Source organism: Leptidea sinapis, chromosome 33 (genome assembly GCF_905404315.1).
Source record: "Leptidea sinapis chromosome 33, ilLepSina1.1, whole genome shotgun sequence".
NCBI classification, from domain to species: Eukaryota; Metazoa; Arthropoda; class Insecta; order Lepidoptera; family Pieridae; genus Leptidea; species Leptidea sinapis.
This window is the reverse complement of record NC_066297.1, coordinates 8384818-8403616: the sequence shown is the minus strand read 5'-3', so window position 1 is coordinate 8403616 and position 18799 is coordinate 8384818. Positions and strand designations below refer to the sequence as shown.

Below are 18799 nucleotides of genomic sequence, written 5' to 3'. Positions count from 1 at the left end.
GATGTTATACTAATAATTCTTAAGAAAGTGCTACGAAATAAATTAAATTTGAAAACAAAATTTATGAACTATGTGGGGCTCGAACCCGCGTGAACCTCTCGTGTGGCGTGCGAGCACTCTACCACTAGTATTATAACGGTACTTGTTGGGACTGTAAGGTTTCCTATAGGGTCGCTGGTTTATGCTCATTTAATTAATTTATTTACGTAGGCACTTGCAATCAACCTAAAATCATGAGGAAAGAAGTAAAATGTAGGTATTTTGCATGTTAGTTACAAAATACTGTTTTTTAGGAATTTGCCAATAATATGTCAAAAAATCAAGAATTATTTCGTAAAAAATGCTCCCTGTTGTTATAATGAAATTGTTTGACAGCAGAACTAACCGTGCGTCACTATTTCTCTCATAGAAAATATGTCCATACAAAACAAATATTGAAAATAAAATAATTATGGGTTCCAAATCGAAATAAAAACAATACTATCTCTCAAGTTGGACCAAACTGCATTCCATGAAGTAATCCCAATTAAAATCCGTCCATTAGTTTAAGAGTCCATCGCGGACAAACGTGTCACGTAATTTATATATATTAAGATTAACTGTCCTGACAAATGTCATGATAAACGTTCTATAGATGTTGGCCGATTCTTTGACCTACCCGATATGCACACAAAACTCCATACAAATCGGTTCAGCCGTTTCACTGGAGTTTGGTAACAAACACCGCGACACGAGAACATTATATATTAGATTACAGTATTGTGCGATCAATAAAACACAACATAACTTGAACACATTTATTTCTAACAGGAATCCAATTATGGCACTTAAATATATATTAATAACTTAATTATAATCAATAAAAAAATTCACAAACCCATTTATTATACTACCAAGAAAAGACCAAAAATTTATGTAAACAAGTCTTAGAACATGTCTTTCGAAACAATACTTTAAGATTTTTTTAACATTCACTATTTGAACAATACTGGTCTTAAGCATACGTTTTCAAACAGACTGTTTTCAAAGCTTTCGTTTAAATTTCATTCTATGAGGAAATATTTAATTCAACTGTATTTCGATGAAATAGCCTAAAACATATCAGTATAAATTACTTGTAAAATACATAACATATTGTGCTTTATTATTATCTATTATGGCTATATGTTTATCACCGAAACTCATCACAATTGCAGTTATATAACGTGGGAACGGTATTGCCGATGTTGCGCGCTCGCTCGCTCTTATGAGAAATGTTAGTTGCCATATTAACTGTAACGTTTAACGGGTGTGAACAACTAAGCAAACAAATGATTAAGTATGTTCAAACCAAATATATTACGAAATTGTTCAAAGACGTTGATGCGGTAAAGGTTACTATAACATAAATTACTTTCTCGATGATACCACAGATTCGGAATTAAGCGATCGCTCTCAGGCAATTTAAATTAAATAATTTATTGTATCTAAATTTTATTGTAAAAAGAACCTCGCTGAGTTTAATACGCCCGTTCTAAGGCATTCATTTCCGAAGGTTTTTAATTGCTGACTATCTTATAATATTTTTACCGCTGAATATCTAAATGATCGGACAGCCTGGGACTAGATTGTGATTATTTTATAGCGACTGTACAATATTGTATATTTTTATTGAAAAGAGCGCAAAAAAAGGATGCTGGGAGAGTTTCTTGCGGTTCTTCTTCTCTCTCAGAGCGCCATTTGTTTCCGAAGCGGTAGTAGTATCTAGTAGTATAAGAAATGACATCAAAAAGAATTCTAAAGGAATCAATTTTGAGAAAATAAATGCCTTTATTGGTATATATTATTTCTTTTGGTATATATCTGTAAATGTTCCATCCTGTTTTATAACTACAGTTGCTGATAACCACGATGATAATTAATAATTTAGTTGCGCAAACAACACAACTAATAAGAATAGAATACTTTAATTATTCATAAAACATACATAATTCTTAAAACGAGTAAAATATAAAACTTCATCTACATGCATAAATATAAAAGCTCTAAAAATAAATTCATTTCATTAAAAACATCCATAAAATATATAATCTCAATATTTTATAGAGCGGTCGCAAAACTTCGGTCAATGACCTCTCAATTGTGCCTGTTGCATGCTAAGCATTTTAATGAATAATTTCTCTATTTTATCATGTTTATTATATATATTGAAAATCCTAAGTACTTATATTTAGTAGGGCAGTTTTATGGTTATAGGATAAATGGTCTATTAATAGAAATCTTATTCGTATACTGCACAGTTGGCGCTAAGTTCAATGACCGTAATTCTTTTTACTTCGCGTCCGCACTTTAGTGTCTTATAACCATTTTCAACTGACGAATTATTTATTAGACAAACAAGTAAAGTAAAAAACAGGTAGCATTTCTAAAACAGAAATCAATAACAATATATAGAGGTATTTCTTCGTGGCAAGACATGATTTTTTTAACAATGGTATATTGTATAAAAGATAAATTATTATTTCAAAAAGTGTAAATAGGACAAGAGAGCTTTATACTTTGTGTCAGTTAATAATTCATAGAATAATTCAGATTATTTCGGACTTAACAAGTGTAAAAAGTAACTGCAAATCAGTCATCACTTCTAATTATTATGAGCTCGTAACTTTCGACAGTTAAAAGTAAGGCTTGGAACTGGTTTTAAATAACGTTTTCACTAATTATAATCAGTTTGTACCTAGAAATCGTAAAATCGTAAATTTATAACTTAAAAATAAATATTTATGAGCAGATATTTGTGCAAAAAAAAATGATATAATATGTTCCTTGATTAACCATTATTATTCTACTATATACGTTCGGAGCGTAGAAAGAATTTCGGTCAATGACCCATCATCGATCGTCTGTTTGTCGATCTCTGTCGCTCATGTATCTTTCAAACATCTTTCCATCTCATTCATACAGGACCACATCAGCTTATATTTATAGTAAACTAAGCCCCGATTTTACTACTGAAGTAGAACGCGATAAGAATACTTTGAACTAAGCTTACGCCAGAAAGCGAGTATGCAAATTCAAATCTGATTCCACCAACACAACCTAAACACAGTTATAGCCTAAACGCGTTTATGCTGATCGTTCGAGAGCTGTCACTGTCGTTATCGTTAGAAACTTTGACATTATAACAATTTTGATTTTTGTTCATACTTATCGATGACAGTTTTGACATGTAAATTCAGCTTACGTGAACAGGCTCAAAAGGTATTTGTGAAATCGCTTTGTGTTTAATCAATATCAAGACTGGCATTTGTATTCGTTTACGTTAAACTGAGTTTTATTGAACTCAGTTTGAAGTATCATTGGTGAAATTGGGCTAAGTTCAATGTACGAAATTCTTTCTACTCCACGACATTTTCCAAACTAGTTATCGACGATTCTCAACTCAGCTAACTCCTTCTCTTCATCAACCTCGTCTTCATCCTCGGAGCCATGCACGGAAGCAGCTGGTGTTGTTGCTCCTGAAAAATATTTAATTAAATATGAGTAAAAGTTAGTGCGCGAGTTGAATGCTGTCGGGGTCTGAGGTAAGGAGCGAAGCATCTACCCCGCTCTTGTCCGCACGTCTCGCTTCGCGCGCCTACAGTGTAGTGATGTGCCGTCTTTGACAGTTATCGTGTTATCGCGTTAATATTAAAGTTCCGTAATATTTTTTTGATTTTAATAATGACTGATCCGAAGCCATAAAAAAGAAACGAGTTTATATTCACCTCCAAACAATAATAGTGATTTTTTTTAAGATAAGTAAGTTGAAGAAAGGAGAACAAAAATTTGAGATTAAATTCCTCGATTAAAATGATGAGAAAATTAATAAAATATTTTTTTCGTCATTTTAACATTGTGTAAACTTGAAGCATTGTTTAAATTTATCGACACACTCATCATTATGGTCATAAATTATAATTAGGCACATCACTATCGCATTCCTTAACTCTGCATTCAACTCGTGTGTTATCTGTACTTTTTGTATCATTAATTGATAGAAACAGTGCAAATTACTGAATGTGGACAAACCGTGAAAGTAATGACGTTCTATACAAAGTGAGAGTTATTGAGAAGTGAACATTAAAATCCCGTCATCATAAACATTCTTATTGATTACTATTTAAACACTTATTCAAAATATTACAGAGCCGAAAGAATTTCTCTAAATAAAACAGAATTGATTATTGCGCAACGATTTTTAGCGATTTACTACTGGAGTTTAAATATAGTACAATAAGCATGTACTGTACACTAAAACTTTAAAAAAAAACCGTGTGGTGTCGTGGAATACCGGATAGGAACGAAGTTTTAAGTTCTATTCGAAGTATAAAGAAAATGATATACAAAGAAACAGCTATTTATATGAATAATAAAAACAATTCACATGTAAGCAACACGTGTTTTTTGTTTGGTTATATGTATGATAACCACGTCTTTTATTTTTGTTGTTGTATGTGTATAATTCATTAACGATTATTTTTTATTTCGTTCCGAACGGTTTTTCCCGGTTAGGGTACCCCTCCGCAACGTCCAATAAGGAACTTCGTTCCAGAACGGTATGTGCTTAGGGCGCGATAACAGTCAATACCTGATCAAGGCGAAGTTATCAATACAAAATGTTTCTTTTTACTATATCTGAATTATACCTGTATAATGGGTCATATACATTGGTCAGTATGGAGAAGTTTAAAACTATAAGACACAAAGATCTATTCTTAGGAACCGTGTCATCAGTTTAGTGACAAGAAAACTGCATTCATAGATTTTAAAAAAAAGTAAATTATTTCAGTACGCCCCGATTTCATCAATAACACTTCAAAAGGAGTTAATAATAAAACTCGGTTTTACGTAACCGAGTTCAAATCCCACTCTTGATCTCGATTAAACACCAACGGTGTTGGTGAAATCCGAATTGATTCTGTAAACTCGTTTACAGGCGTAAGCTTAGTTCGAAGTGTTCTCTAATCGCGGTCTACCTCAATGGTGAAGTCGATGCTAAATATTCCTATGAAACTTCTATATCTAAAATGATTAAAATGCATTATTTTTTCATAACCCTCAATTCAGTAAGGTAATCGAAATGACATCCTAAGCACACATCTTTGTATATCTTAATCTTATAGTTCTAAGCTTGTCCATGTTGACCGATCTACATGGGCCACCCTGTATATAATTAAGATTTTGTAAAATTACTTTGATAATTTTTTCTCTGAATGATTGGTCTTCCTTGGTCTACTCGGAAAGATTTTACCCGAACGAGCGTCATACAAAAAGATATTGAATATTTTCTAGCTTTCAGTAAATCATCAGTTGTTCGTAACTTATCACTGCCAATATAGAAAAATATACTTTAATGTTATTAGCCTAAATGTTTGTGAAGCTGTAACATAGAGCATATAGAATTTGACTGTGCCGGAAAATTTGTCGATAATGGTGCAAATGACTACTAAAACAATTCTACACAAATTAAAAAAAAACTAACTAGTCTCAACAGTAAATTCCTAATCAATTATCACCCAGTTTCTATTATTTTATACACAAAACAATTAAGCCCTACAAAACACACGAAAATCATCAAGTGGACTACACGGTCACATTATCTCTGGACCTCGCTGGAAAGTGAAGCCCCTCCCGTTCTCCATTCACCCCCTCGCGCTCGTCCCGTTACGTCAGTACGTTACGTTACGTTTTGAGTTTAGTTGTTAACAGTTCTGTAGCTTCTGTTATTCTGTGTCACTATAGAACTGCTAGAGAAATAAATACTTATTTTACTTAACCCAGATTTTTTCATTTAATTTTCACAATAATCAGCCTCACAACACAATACCTTTTCATCAAACTATAATACTGAAAAATAGAATGTTGTTTATTTATTAATAATAATATCCTAGTGATTCTTGTTTTTCACACCGTAACAAAGCGTCGATGTGACGTCATCGACGTCAGGTACAGAGATAATACAACCAGCCAGTACAACTACAAATACGGAAACCAACCAAGCTGTCAACTGTCACCTGTCAAACCTACTCCCTATCGACGTCCGACAGTTTGACAATTAACTGATCGATCTGTTCAACGACAACAGCGCTCAACGGTTCCAGGAAATCTCTCTGCGCCTCCTGGTCTAGGATAGTCGTCTCGAACTTAACTTCGATGTCTCTTATCTCTAAGTCCGTCAACTCGAGGATCTCCAGAGACTTCTGGATCCTCGACTTCTTCTCTTTCTCCAGACTAGTTTGGATCTCTTCGTCGCGCGTGTCTTTGTGTTGTTCTAGTTGTTTGTGGTACGAAGCGGTGAGCCAACACGTGTCGTTTGTTTTCAGCACTGCTCGATTCAATTTCATTTGTTACAAAAGGTATTGTTAAATTTTCTACGTTAAAACTATCATATGAGGTAAAAACACGCGTATAGAAAGTGATAATCTCTGCACACCAAATCCAAAATGAAAGATTGACAACCAACAATTTATGAATTGAAGATATTCTATCCATAAGTAATAAAAAAAAACATTTATGCCATTCACACGTGGTAGTGTGATTCATAAGTGAAACCTTAATAATTTTGGCATCAAGATAACGAGACATATGTAATATTTCGAGAAGTATGTGTGTATGTAGTAATACGTCGTGCGCATGACGTCCTAATATATTAAGGTATACTCGCGTCATATATAAGACAATCTCTTCTTAAACTATGATCGCCTGGTACCAAAACACTATATAATGCTGCCTATCTTATTATATTTTCTCCCACGTTCTTATAAATTTATGCGTGTCACGTTTTTCTGTCGCTTTTTCGTTTCATTGACTTTCAAATCACAACGATGCTTAAGAAGTTTCTTTTACAATTGCATATAAAAAGCGCATACTTTACTTTCGTGTACGTTGTTACGGAGCCGGTATTGCTTCTCAATATAGGTTTTCAATATTGAGGGATATCTTTATGTGTACTTACTGGAATGTGTTGGGCTGGGTGGTTCGCTAATGGGTCGCGGGTAATTGAACTGCTTGCCGAGTTCCACGTGCATATGATCGACATAGTCCGGATACACTATCTTGATAGCTTCAGCGCGGGCTTGGCGATAGTACTGCAAGTGAAAATAATTTATATCACAGAAAGTCACGTGCGAGTGATACTCAAACTCAAAATCGCATAACATAGAATTATTAGAACATGAGATTCCTTGTGCTTCCAGGATGATCCGAGATACCTTCAAAAAAAAGCGCGTACAACTTTTAAAAGGCCGGCAACGCTACACGTAATGTGGGCGGCGTAGATCACTTGGCATCAGGTAACCCGTAAGCTGTTTGTTCACCTCTTCCATAAAAATAAAAGCACAAAAGTCATTCGGACTATCAGATCATATTAGATCGTAAGCGCTCTTCTTCCCACAAGCACACAGCCGGTCCGAGGTTCGAGTCTCCTTAAGAAACGCCCCCAACTTTTGTTGCGGCCTCCACAGCCCACGTTCTATGCCATGTAATTATTTAGCAAACATTATTAATAACGTCAAATTAGTTACACAATTTTGTTGATTTAAAGCGGCACTTACCTGAATTACGACACACCATCCTATTTAAATTTGGATAATGTTATTTAGACAGTCTTTAACTGAACACTTTGTCATTGCGTGGCGTTGTATTCAAAGCGCGGTCGAAACAACGCGTAGGCAGTGTTTTGCTTCAGACAATTATTGAGCGTGATTATGAGTCTAGTTGTTTATATACGTCAATGGAATTACCTTATAATATTGACCCGAGATCGGGAACATACCTCTGTCAGAGAATAAGCATTCGGTTACTTTATACGGTTTATTATTTACAATAAGATAATTAGTTATCAGTTAGTTTACTAATGTTGATTAATTAAGAAGATGTTACAATATAAATGTAACTCGGAGACCTTTTCGCAACCCATCCTTCCTTTAAAACCGATAACACTCGAACACTGGACATTAGTTGTGACAGATTTTCACTTTTTATAAAAGCCACCTTTTTTGTTGTTCAGAAATATTATATGTTTTATTTTTTAAACTTAACTTTATGATACTCTTAAGTAGTTTTAGTCACTTTATAGACAAATTATAGTCACTGTTATTGTTATGCAATGATGTGTTTTCCTATAATTGGTAGTACTTAATTTGTACTTGTTTGTGTGGGAAAGGTTATTATAGCATAAACGATTTTCTTAATGAAACCACGGACTGGGAATAAAGCGAACACCCTGAGGCTCTTTAATTATAAATGTTTATTGTACGATATCACATTGTAATCCATATTTTATATTAAAAAAAAGCCCGCTGAGTTTCTTGCGCCCATACTTCTCAGGTCTGAGGCAGTCTCTTTTAAATGGGTGGTAGTTTTTGACGTTCAATAAGTGATTTTAAATCCTATTTTGAATAAAAATATTTGAATTTGAATTTAAGTACATACAAATTTAACTTCTGATACGCCTACGTCCCGCGCGCCCGCAAAAGCCTCTGAACTGTTTTAGCGCCAAACCCGGCGCCGGCTACTTAAAACGTTATACCCACCTGTGTTTATAATACTCGAGGTATCATTATGCAGTTTATGTTACGGGTAGCTAGATAAAAATATATGCAAGGCATTTTTTTTATGGAATAGGAGGACAAACGAGTGTACGGGTCACCTGGTGTTAAGTGATCACCGCCGCCTACATTCTCTTGCAGCACCAGAAGAATCACAAGAGCGTTGCCGGCCTTTAAGGAAGGTGTACGCGCTTTTTTTAAAGGTACCCAGGTAATGTCGTATCGTCCCGGAAACACCGCACAAGGAAGCTCATTCCACAGCTTAGTAGTACGTGGAAGAAAGCTCCTTAAAATCCGCACTGTGGAGGACCGCCACACATCCAGGTGGTGGAGTTGATATCCTAATTTGTGGCGTGTCGTGCGAAGGTGGAATGGCATGTGTTAGATGTAAATTAAATGTACAACTGTTGGAGATCCATACAAAAAAATAAATATTTACATACTGAATATAATGATTATGTTAAGTCATTCACTCACAATTCCCAGATTCCTCCAATCCAAAAGATCAGACAACCTCTCTGTTCTGTTTCTTTGTATGATGCGCTGTCTACGCGTGAGCCTGAAATTTTCAAAACAAGTTTAATAAAGCAGGATTTTTGAATTTATACTTCATAAGGCGCGTTAGGGAAAAATATCAGAGTGTATTTTTACAAAGCCCGCTCACAAATTTTACACCCTGACGTTAGCTGGGCAACTTGTAACGGGCTGTTCCATCAAATATATCAATAATTGAATAATTATCTTTGCTATTTTTAATCGATTCGACTCTACAAACGCCATCTCAACCAAGACTTTCAAACAATTTCACTTTGTTAATACGGTTTCTGGTGTTGATTGATATAAACGAAATAGTTTTATCTAGGAAATTTAAAAGAACTGTCAAAACTTAGCTAGATTGGTTGTAAAGAAAATATAAATTGCCAATTGGGGATGCGGACTACGGACTTACATCCCGTGCCACTCATTAAATTAAAAAAATATTCAATAGGGGATTCATTTTTATGGGAAGCAATTTTTTTACTGCCGCAGCTATAGAGATGTATAAAGAAATATAATATCACAATCTCTTACTACTCGGCCAAGCGCGCAAATAGATGAAAACACGCCGCCGTCACCGTCACGCCAGTGACGTCATATTGAAGTCTAGTTTCAAATTCAAAAGCCTAAAGCAGCCTTTGGACTGCTTGCTGACGTTACGCAGACGTAAATATGACAAGGTTTCATCCCCATTACAAAGTGCAGGGCTTATCGTTGATATATCACAAAATTAAAAGTTCTGGTTATATTCGCAACATATCGTAAATAACTTCAAGTGACAGTTGCGGAATCTTTCTATGAAAAAGGAGAACAAAGAAGCGTACGGGTCACCTGATGTTAAGTAATCACCGCCGCAAAAATTCCCGTTTCATTTTGGAGGCGTCCAACATATCATTGATATGCAGAAGAAACAGTGTAGGAGCTATCACACAGCCTTGGGGCACTCCAGCGTTCATGGGCGTCACGTTCGAACAATAACCGTTTGCCAACAACCTGTATGCTGCGCCCAGTAAGGAAGCTGGGAGGTCCTCACTGCCAGACCTTCCCCCTTGCTTTCGATAACCGCCGCCCATGTGTCAGGTATACCATAAGATCGCCTGCCGGTCGACCATGGCAAAAGCCGTACTGTCGGTCGTTGATCAACTAGTGACCTGCTATGTATTACAAGACCTGGCGGTTCTTTATGCTCTCCATGAATTTGGACAACATTTATGATTTATATATGACCTATTTTCTTTATGTGGTATCTGAAAATATTCGTTCTATATTAAGCTGAACAGATATAAGGCCGTCTATGCATTATATTAAAGTCGATGCACAAAATTTTGCAAGAGCTAACTAAAAATTGATATAGTGTAAGAGATAATGGTTATAGTGAAATAGTTAACTACGAACTAACTTTGTAGTGTGAGAGCTATCCCTACTTACTTGGTGAAATCGAACATATACTGTGCTAACTGTTGCACTGATCCTTCCAGTGATATGTAGCGCCTGTCCACTACGTAGATCCCGTACGACATCGGATCTGCGATGTGTTCTTGCATGAAGCAACCGAAACCTGCAAGAAGTTTTTGAAGTGAAAACTTTTTAGCCGTGTTTGGGACTTTTTAGTAGGGTAAAATCTTATGGGTTCGCGTCACCGACATGCTCATGCACACGTAATTATCTAAGACACTTTTTGGATGGGTGAAATCTCATTAGTTCGCGTTACCGAAATGCTTATAGCAGTGTATCTGTAGCTATACAGCTGACGTATTGTGCAACATTAATGCCCTGTATATAAGTGAAATTGAATGGATTTAGTGAAAAGTTTAAAAGTTAATTATGCATTTCCGCAAAGTAACGCCTGCTTCAATAAATTTTGAAAATATAAATAATTGTCATGTTTTTTAACAAATTAATATTGAATTCGTATTTCTGATGGTAAAAACTCTATAAATAACATACTTTTATAATTTAATTTTGATGTTGATATTGTAAAATTTTATACTCTGTCCTTACCAGACAAGTTGGTCGTTATACTCGGTATGCCCATGACGGTACACTCGGCCGGAGTGTATCCCCACGGCTCGTAGTAGGACGGGAACACGCCCAGGTGACACCCTCGCACGAACTCCTCGTAGTCGAGGCCGAACAGCGGGTTTGTAGATGTTAGGAACTCGGGATGGAATATCACCTGAAAATTGTCATAATAGAGAACAAATTAAATTTGTAACGAAAATTTATGAACGATGCGGGACTCGAACCTGCGACCTCTAGCCCTCTAGGGTTCCGTCTAAGCAATTTGTTTATTTATTAGGAAATATATTATTAGGACTTCCAAAAATTGTAACATAAAAAAAACTTAAATGTATAACACATTATTAGATGTACAACTTATTAAAGGAGTCACATCATTCTCCAAAAAAATTTAAAAATAAAATTTTTGCAATATTCAAAACTCAAGTGTTGACAACCCTGCAGTAAAAAATATCACCCATATAAAAGGTAAAGGATCCTCGTAAGTCTAAAGGTATTGTTTAATGCCAAAGCGACGTTGCCACCGTTACGGTCACTCGAGAATAATTTCATTAGACCATATAGGTGCGTCAAATGTGGAGAAAGTCACAAAACCTTGGAGTGTATTCAACAACACCACACCACACTGGGAGCGCCAAGAAACAATTAAGAAAAACATCGCTAGCCCGGACGAATAAGCTGCACACTAGATATAAAACAATTTTATGTTAAAATAAATTAAGTTTTTAGCGTGCTTTTTTATTTAATGAAAGTATACGCAATGTTTAGACTCTGGGATCATTTTTCGTAAATTCCATTGAAATGTTATGAGGAATTTCACAGAAGGCTACTTCGAATTGTAAAATTAAATCTTAATTGTAAAATGTAAACCTTGACTTAAAAGAGTGGCAATGAGTCTCTTGCTACTTCTTCTCATTAGCTCAACACTTTACGAAGTAGCGGTAAATTCAATAAGAAACAATATTTTTATATTTTTTTTTTTGACATTCATAAGTGTCATTTCTGTGACCTACATGAATAAAGTGTTTTTGAATTTGAATTTGAATTATGAAATAATCTGAAATGGCCAGTGAAACAGGATATTTATCTAGGTGCGCGTTTTTTGCAAAAGAGTTTATTAACACGAAAAATTAAGACTATTATTTTCCTGGTAGTCTGATTTTTTTATGACAATAAGGGACGAGACGAGCAGGACGTGATGAACAGATTTCCCGGCAACATGATCATCCAGCCACCACAAGTAGCGCCCGTTCAAGAGCATGACGCATGGACAAGGTATCGCCTCCCTCCTCCATATTTTAGGGAAGGCAACGACCCGCCCCACGTCACCGCCACTAGCAGTGACATTGAAGCGAGCATGACGAAGCCTGTCACCAGAACTCTGTCACCTTTAGAGCAATTCATACTCAGGCTTTCTTATCATTTAAATAATCCTTCAAATTGTAATAAGATTTTTGTTTAATATATAATTATTGATGTACATTAAAACTTTACTCACTTTAACTTTATCGTTCACGGTATTGAAAAGTTGACATCTCCGCACGGAGTTCAACACCGGATCACTAAAGTCGTCAACCTGGAAATCAAAAGATTGAAAATTAAATAAAAAAATAAATGTTAATTTTACAAAATTGTATTATATCATGTTTTTGGGTCAAATTTAGCAATTGAAATGTAGCATTTTCTGTTGACAGATACTTAGATTTTGGACACACATTTAGCTGTTCTGTTACAAATGAAACCAGTACCAATGTACTTAAACCACCAGAGGTAAGGTACACATTATGAATTCGAAAAGCTACAACATATTATGTGGCGGGTGGGAACCGTAGTAAGAGTTATTGTGAGAACTAACTATTGTCCCACTGACTCTTTTTAAAACGCTCTTTAAGGAACTGTCGGCTCGAGACGATATGTACATATGGATACTCGTTGGTTGAGTTTGGTTGTATTTCGTATTATTAACCATGACTTGGTGAAGTTTTTACTCGGCTCTAAAAGTACAAGACGCCACTGCCCGATTCTGCAGCTCTCTGATTTTTTCATAAAACAAATTTTAAATGTAAGTTTAGGGAATGTGCATTGCAGGTATTAACGATAGGTTGCCTATAAAAAATTTGGAGCAATTACCTGTAATTGATTTTAGTATATTATTATGCTGACATAAATTGCAACTGTGTGCTTTTTTTAATGTTAATTAACTTTTAGTTATAAAAGTTAATTAAATTAAGAATTTGTCCATTCAATGTATACAAGTATATAATAACATGTCTGTTTTAAGAAATAAAACCAAATCGATTAGTTTTATCAAAAAAAAACCGATACCTGCAGAATCGACCAGTGGGTTCTTAGACTATAAGAGTACATACTGTTTTTAAAAATTTAAAGTTCGTTCTCTCTCTTATTTAATCTAATAAAAAAAGTAACTACCACGTTGTGCGTAGTAACAGGCGGCAGTCCATCCCTCTGTAGCGCGTAGATACACCGCTTAAGACGCACCGTGTCGTCTTTGTGAAGCAGGTCTGACGCGTCGGGAAGATGGCCTCTGCAAAGTAATAAATTTTAGTACACACATTGATATAGTACATATACACCAATTGGAAAATTCTGGTAAATCCTTCGACGGTGCAGTTTGTACTACATCTAAGTCGAAGTATCCAACACTCTTCCGAGTGGTACATTTTATTACTTCATACTACAAAGGAATATTACCTATCATAATTTTAGAAAATTTGTCCTGTGCTTTCCCAGGGCATATATAGAAAAGGGTGTCGTAAGAGGCTACTCAGGGCATTTATCAGAGGGAGGCTTCATTGCACAGGAGGCTAGATTATGGATACCACAACGGCGCCTTTTACTACCGTGACGCAGTAATGTGTAAGCATTATTGTGCTTCGAAAATGAGACTTAACATCTTATGTCTCAAGGTGACGAGTGCAATCGTAGTGCCACTAATAATTTTGGGATTTTTCAAGAATCCTGAGCGGCACTGCATGCCCATTACGGGCAGATCGTATCATTTACCATCAGCTGAACGTCCTACTCGTCTCGTCCCTTTCTGTCATAAAAAAATTGCAAATATCCATTCTACAAGTCGAAAACATCAAGCTGCTATAACTATTTTTGATAACCCTCTATATATATATATATATATATATATATATATATATATATATATATATATATATATATATATTATTACTTGCCAGTATTGTTCTATATACCTATTGTAAAGTGCGATAAAAACTGTGTGAAACACTTTTCACACACTTTTTCTGCAAGCGAAAGGCGGAACCACGGTTGAATTGAATCTTATAAATTCACACATAAAGAGCTGAGACATACAGGTATAGACTATAGCCTATATTACGCCCCAAAGAGATTAGACTATTTTCGTCCTCAAGAGAAGAGACTAAAGTTGATCGACTCTTTCGTCCCAAAGAGCTGCTCGAAGTGTCAGGTACCCTGTGAATGGCCAGATCACTTGGCGTTGAGTAGAGACGTCGCTTCATTGTGTGTCTCTTACCGCATTTATCACGGGGAGTGTTCCAAAGAGCTGTAATTCCTGTAGCTAAATTCCACCTTCGCACGAACTTCACCTAAAGAAAATGGTTATTCCATAATAACCCTTTTCTTGAAGATATCGAGAAGTTTAGAACTACCTTATAAACCCTGGTTAATGTAATTAATTAGATACTCACCCGAGACAAATGTCATACATTCTCTTGCCAATCTTCTGCTGGATATCCTGTATCGTGTCTCTCAGCGCCTTCGTCACGGCGTGCCCGCGTAGACTCTCCACGTTGAAGTTGTTCGTCTTCGCCGGGAATATCAGGAATGCGCACACTGTCATGTCTGACCCTGAAGCCTGAAAACAAATCATTTATTCATGCCCAGTTCGTATAATCAACACACCGTCTTATTAGTAAAACAAGGCGTGTATCGTCTACTGGCGCATTGGATCCTCCAGGTACTTTCAATCCCATTCAGTCGGTTGCCAATTAGACATGTGTCGTTCGTTCAATTTTTGAGATCCGGATTAATACTGCTCTGCCGGCAACATGACCCAGGTCGTACACTCGTTCAGTTCCGGACAATTCAATTTTACCAGTGCTAGGCTAAATAGGACGCCGGCTAGACTATGGGTACCACAACGGCGCCTATTTCTGCCGTGAAGCAGTAATGTGTAAGCATTACTGTGTTTCGGTCTGAAGGGCGTCGTAGCTAGTGAAATTACTGGGCAAATCATGTTTCATTTAACATCTTATGTCTCAAGGTGATGAAGGTGAAATTTGGGGATTTTCAATAATCCTGAGCGACATTGTAATGGACAGGGCGTATCAATTATCATCAGCTGAACAACCTGCTTGTCTTGCCCCTTATTTTCATTAAAAAAATGGACAATTACGCTTGAGAACCAGAACCGTTGCCACTTGCCAGTTACCTACCTAAGTAATTGCTAAGATTGACCAACTAGTACCTACTAGTTACTATAATATCCTATAAATCTTGTTATATTATTTATTTATACATGGATTTGGTTGTGAGAATTCAAGGTAAATTTTTGTATTTTTGTAGACACGTCCCCCGCCCAAATAAATATAGGATCATTGTTCATCTCTAAGTAATAAATGAAAGACAACAAAATTCGCCATGTTCAAAATCAATAATTCTTCTCGTAAGAGCTTTCTAGCGACATGTTGCTTTTGAACGCCACTTGCCAACGGTTAAAAGAACGCGGATCTCTGACCGCTCTCTGTCTGAGCAAGCTCTAAACGTTATCTTATTTCTCTCAAATATCTATTTTTTTTTCTATCAATATTTGTAATCAACAAAACATTAAATATACTATTAGGACTAACTTACTTACCTTTAAGTAATGATTCAATCTTGCTAAGGCTTCGATGAATATGTCGGCGCCTTTGTTACCAAATTCATACCGGCCAGCAATGAAGAAATACAATGTTTTGTCCAGATCGAAATTGAAGTGCCTGCAATAAGAAAGTTCGTTGACTCACAAATTATGCCTGCCAAGACTAAGCTCATTTATACATCTAGACAAAGTGCGAGTTGAAGACGTAGCGAGCTATACACACTGTGGAAGGCTCCTTTGCACAGGATGACAGGAACCACAACGGCGCTTTTTACTGCCGTGAAGCAGTTATGTGTAACATTATTGTGTTTCGCACTAAAGGGCGGCGTAGTTATTGAAATTACTGTGCAAACGAGACTTAGCATCTTATGTCTCAAGGTGACGAGCGCAGTTGTAGTGCCGCTCAGAATTTTGGGTTTATCAAGAATCCTGAGCGGAATTGGAGTCGAGGGCACTAGACCAAGAGGCAGGTCCCCGATGAGGTGGACGGACCAAGTGAGGCAAGCTGTCGACGGTACTCTGCATGAATGCACGAGAAGAGCGGCAGTTCGCGACGAGTGGCGTCGCATTGTGAAACAGGCCACTAATCTCGACGTGACGACCACGACCACTCTGACAAGAGTGTAACGCCGAAGAAGAAGAAGAGCGGAATTGCATTGTAATGGGCAGGGCGTATCAATTACCATCAGCTGAACGTCCTGCTCGTCTCGTTCTTTATTTTCATAAAAAAAAAAACATTAGAGTAATAAACCTGGCCTATTTTCATCGGTTGTCAAAAAGTGAGAGGGTCTATCTAGACGTATAAATTATCTTAGCTGCCAAGTGAATTTCGACGCTAGCACACGAGGGCGAATGGTCTTCGTTGGCCTTGCCGAATATTCGTCCCATATACCACAGTGTCTCAAGACGAATTTTATTAATCAGATGAGCCATCATCTGCCCGCCAGGGCAGGGTGTTGCCGGTGATATACTTACTTATAGACTTACGGAACGCAGATGTGGTTGCTAAGTATGGGCCTTATGAAAAAGCAAAAAACATCACTAATCACCCTCTTAAGGTTTAGATTGACTTGTAATATTTTTCTGTAATGTATCGAGTTTTTGTAACAGAAGACAAAGACTAACTTGTAACGTTAGTTTGTAGTGAAGAGAGCTGCGAGCACCGCGTGCTTCACTCGAACGTCGGTTTTTAGCAAATCACTTTGAGTGGTATATTAGTCAAACAGTGCACGTCACGTCGTATCGTTTTCTTCTTTCTCAAATAACAATAACTTAGTAAAAAAATAAAAGACAATGAGAAGAAATGGAGCACACTTGAGCCAAGAGCTCGAATGATATATTACAAACATAAGGTACAAGTCAATCTGTGTCGCTAAATTGGCGAGTGACGTATCGTCATCAAATTTTGTATGCTATGTTCAACTCTCAAGTAAATTTCCTAATATGCAAATATTGGAGTTGAGCTGGTTATCAACTGTAAAGTAGATCCTGTAGATGAAGACCTGAGAATTGAACAAGACATACCAAGATTTATGTACGATACGTCACTCTAACTGCTAGCTCAATTGGAGGAGCACTCGTACGGAACGCGAGAGGTCGTCGGTTCGAGTCCCGCATCGTTCATAAAATCCAATTTTATTTGTGCAAATAGTACAAGTCATTCTTCACCTTTAGGATGTTTTTGGAGCATTGTATACTCTTTTGTATATTGATACATAAGTGTATTGACACTTACCCGTAAAAATGTCCCCGTGCAAATTCATTTATCTTCTCTTTAGCCAAAGCGTGAAGATTTTGAAACTCGTGAAGTGCTGAAAACTTCTTCACGTTGAGCCCGTTGGGGGTGATGAAGTCTGGCTTTCTTTTCAATAGATGTTCCGCTTCGAAACCTAACAATAAAATAGAAGACAATATTGAAATATTATTCTATGCAATAGTTGTATAATGAGGGTCAATAAACATGAGTGGCGTGGGTTGCAATGAATGACGCCACGAGCGTTTTTTGACATAGTTATACAACGTGTCGCATACAATATTTTTTCTACGACTAGACTACGATTAATTTATATTTGCTTCATAAATTAAACTAGACTCAAGAAAAATTAGTTTATTGAACTAAGTCTAAGCCTCTAAATGGTTAAAATGGTAAATGGTTATGTTAATTACACGCGAACCGATTTGTGCTCGAACGTGAACTGCCACTGACAGGACGCAACGTGATATGCGATGCAACGTAATGTTCCACTCGTACAACTAGGTAATTTTGAATAAAACTCAAAAGTTTTTTGCGGTGCCAAAAATTTGAAAAACAAAATTTTATGAACGATGAGGGATTCGAACCCACGACCTCCGGCGTTCCGTGCCGGTGCTTTGTTCAACTCTTAGGTTGTGGCTTCATCTAAAGGATCTACTTTACAGTTGATAACCTGCTCAACCCCAATGTTTTGCATATTAGGAAATTGACTTGAGATGTCGCTCTTGTAAATCTAAACAATATGTTATGTTTTTAAAGTAATAACCCTCACTTCTAAGATTAATACACAAATAAAATTTGAATTTTATGATGAATATTTTATCACTTTAAAAACATAACATAATAATAAGTTTTTTCTTAAGTTGACATTAGAATGTTTTGTCTAATGATTCAAACATAAAAATAATATGTATGTAATATAGCATAAGCTATGTGTTACCTAATATTTCAATTGACCTACCATATCTAACCTAGATTAAGTTTTCTGTGGCACCAAAGCAACTGTGCCGTTTGAAATTGTAGTATGTACGGTAAACAATGCTTTTT

The 18799-nt window shown here is 36.3% G+C and overlaps 1 protein-coding gene across 1 annotated transcript in view; it reads right to left on the bottom strand.

Moving 5' to 3' along the window:
* Positions 1–783: 783 nt before the first annotated feature.
* LOC126974714 (glycogen [starch] synthase) overlaps positions 784–18799 on the bottom strand; it is a 37796-nt gene continuing 19780 nt past the window's right edge. Inside the window, exons 9-18 of the mRNA XM_050822303.1 lie at positions 17735–17888; positions 15997–16117; positions 14828–14994; positions 13557–13671; positions 12625–12702; positions 11109–11283; positions 10536–10665; positions 9048–9129; positions 6977–7109; positions 784–3497 (exon numbers count right to left, since the gene is read on the bottom strand). Coding sequence (XP_050678260.1) covers positions 3400–3497; positions 6977–7109; positions 9048–9129; positions 10536–10665; positions 11109–11283; positions 12625–12702; positions 13557–13671; positions 14828–14994; positions 15997–16117; positions 17735–17888 — 1253 coding nt within the window. The 3' untranslated portion in view covers positions 784–3399. The remainder of the gene's footprint in view (positions 3498–6976; positions 7110–9047; positions 9130–10535; positions 10666–11108; positions 11284–12624; positions 12703–13556; positions 13672–14827; positions 14995–15996; positions 16118–17734; positions 17889–18799) is intronic.